Source organism: Lactuca serriola, chromosome 7 (genome assembly GCF_051521515.1).
Source record: "Lactuca serriola cultivar US96UC23 chromosome 7, Lser_US96UC23_V15, whole genome shotgun sequence".
Taxonomy (NCBI): Eukaryota; Viridiplantae; Streptophyta; class Magnoliopsida; order Asterales; family Asteraceae; genus Lactuca; species Lactuca serriola.
The window spans coordinates 176,134,396-176,136,037 of record NC_136414.1 but is presented as its reverse complement, the minus strand read 5'-3'; the positions used below and the strand labels follow the sequence as shown (position 1 = coordinate 176,136,037).

The window sequence follows — 1,642 nt, the reverse complement described above, 5'->3', positions numbered from 1 at the left end:
TATATAAAGTAGCGCAAAAATTTCCCATATATCACAAACGCAATATTTACATCAAGGGTCTCTCATTTATGCAATGCAAAATTCCCAAATAAAAAGAGATTAAAAATGAAGCTAACTATGAAACAATATAAAACTATTTCTTTCACTCATTTTCATTTGATAAAATCTCAAATCTAATATGCATAGTAAGGCATCCCATAGCTGCCGTAGTAGTATTGGTATGGATTAACTGTAAAATTTAGTGACGCCACCGTGGGATTTGTTTCCTTTTCGGCGGCTGGTTTCTTCTCCTCCACCGGACCAACACTCAGTAGCTCTGTGTATCCAACACCTTTCCTTAGCAAGGTCGTCAGTTCAACTGAGTCAACATCTTCCCCTGTTACAGCGATTTGGGTTTTATCTGATCCAACGAAAGATGCTGATTCCACACCTGTTCATCAAATTTCAGATCATGATTTAGTCAAGTAATTCAATCAATTCCAATTGAGTTTAACAATAATCAGCTACAAAACCCACAATTACAATTGAGGTTCACATTTAGGTTACGAAATTAAAATTAAGCGATTTGTCTGGAACCGAGAGTCCAGTGAAAGTTGCGAAGACGAAAATCAATCACAAAACATGATCTTACCGGAGAGACTAACTGCGATTTTCAGAGCCTTACGGATTTTCTTTTCGTTGTTCATTGTGACCTTCACCACAATCTTTTGCTGTAACACCAATCAATTACACAAATTGAGATTAACTGATTCGAACAAACGTGAAACAGAATTGAACTGAATGAGTAAACATGTACCTTTGCCATTTCTAATTTTCTATGAAGTAGATGACGATTTGACTGTAACGAGTGTATCTGTTTTGGATCTAGAATATTTAGAGAAGACGTGTGAAGAGTGAAAGTACTGAGAGTGTATTTATAGATCGTCCAGGGGTTCGCAGAGGAGGAAGACGACAACGTCAACGCCGTGGGAAGGAAGCTTCGGACTAATTGGATAACTTTTTGGATCCCTCTCACCAACTTCTGCGACTGTAAAGGATATAAAGGCATGTCATTTTCTAGATCATATGCATAATTACTTCTTTTTTTTTCAAACTTTAGTTTACATGCCTTTCATTTACATAAAAGTTTCAAATTACCCCTTTTTGATTTTCTACACCACAATTATTATTTACATATAATAAACCTGACTTACAACAGAGTGAGGCATACACCTTTTTCTTAAATATGTATCTCAAATTTATGTTATTTTCTTATCAACAAATTTAAAATTTAAAAATGACAACTAAGTATGTTACGATCAAATTGGATTATTCTAAACATACGAATTGCTATTTTAAACATACAACCATCATTACCATGCATGGAGTAGGTCTAATTTTCTTCATTTTTTTTATTAAATGTTGTATTATTAAACAATTAGATTTTGGTCAAACAAATGAGATTTTTCACTTACTCTCCTTAAATTTTTATATAAGTTTCAGTTTACACCTTTTACTTATTGAACTTTCAGTTTATAACTTTATATTGTCTTTTTTTTTTTAAAGCAACTTAAAAAAAGGCTACGTCCAACTAACAAATAAATGAGATCTTTTCTTTTGTGTGTTGTTTTTCTTTTGTTTTTGTTTTTTTTATAATAATGAA

At 32.6% G+C, this 1,642-nt stretch overlaps 1 protein-coding gene across 1 annotated transcript; it reads right to left on the bottom strand.

The window, feature by feature from the left end:
- Window positions 1–946, bottom strand: LOC145061491 (heavy metal-associated isoprenylated plant protein 16-like). Its single transcript, XM_079008973.1, has 3 exons — window positions 797–946; window positions 632–710; window positions 1–430 (listed from the first exon to the last, which is right to left on the bottom strand). Exons 1-3 carry the CDS (start codon window positions 803–805, stop codon window positions 174–176), a joined length of 345 nt encoding a protein of 114 aa, XP_078865099.1. The 5' UTR covers window positions 806–946; the 3' UTR covers window positions 1–173.
- Window positions 947–1,642: the final 696 nt, after the last annotated feature.

Excerpts from the sequence above, each read along its gene's own strand:
- LOC145061491 (XM_079008973.1), bottom strand. Across the intron at positions 431-631 it reads AATCGCAGTTAGTCTCTCCG|GTGTGGAATCAGCATCTTTC; the intron begins GTAAGATCATGT and ends TTTGATGAACAG.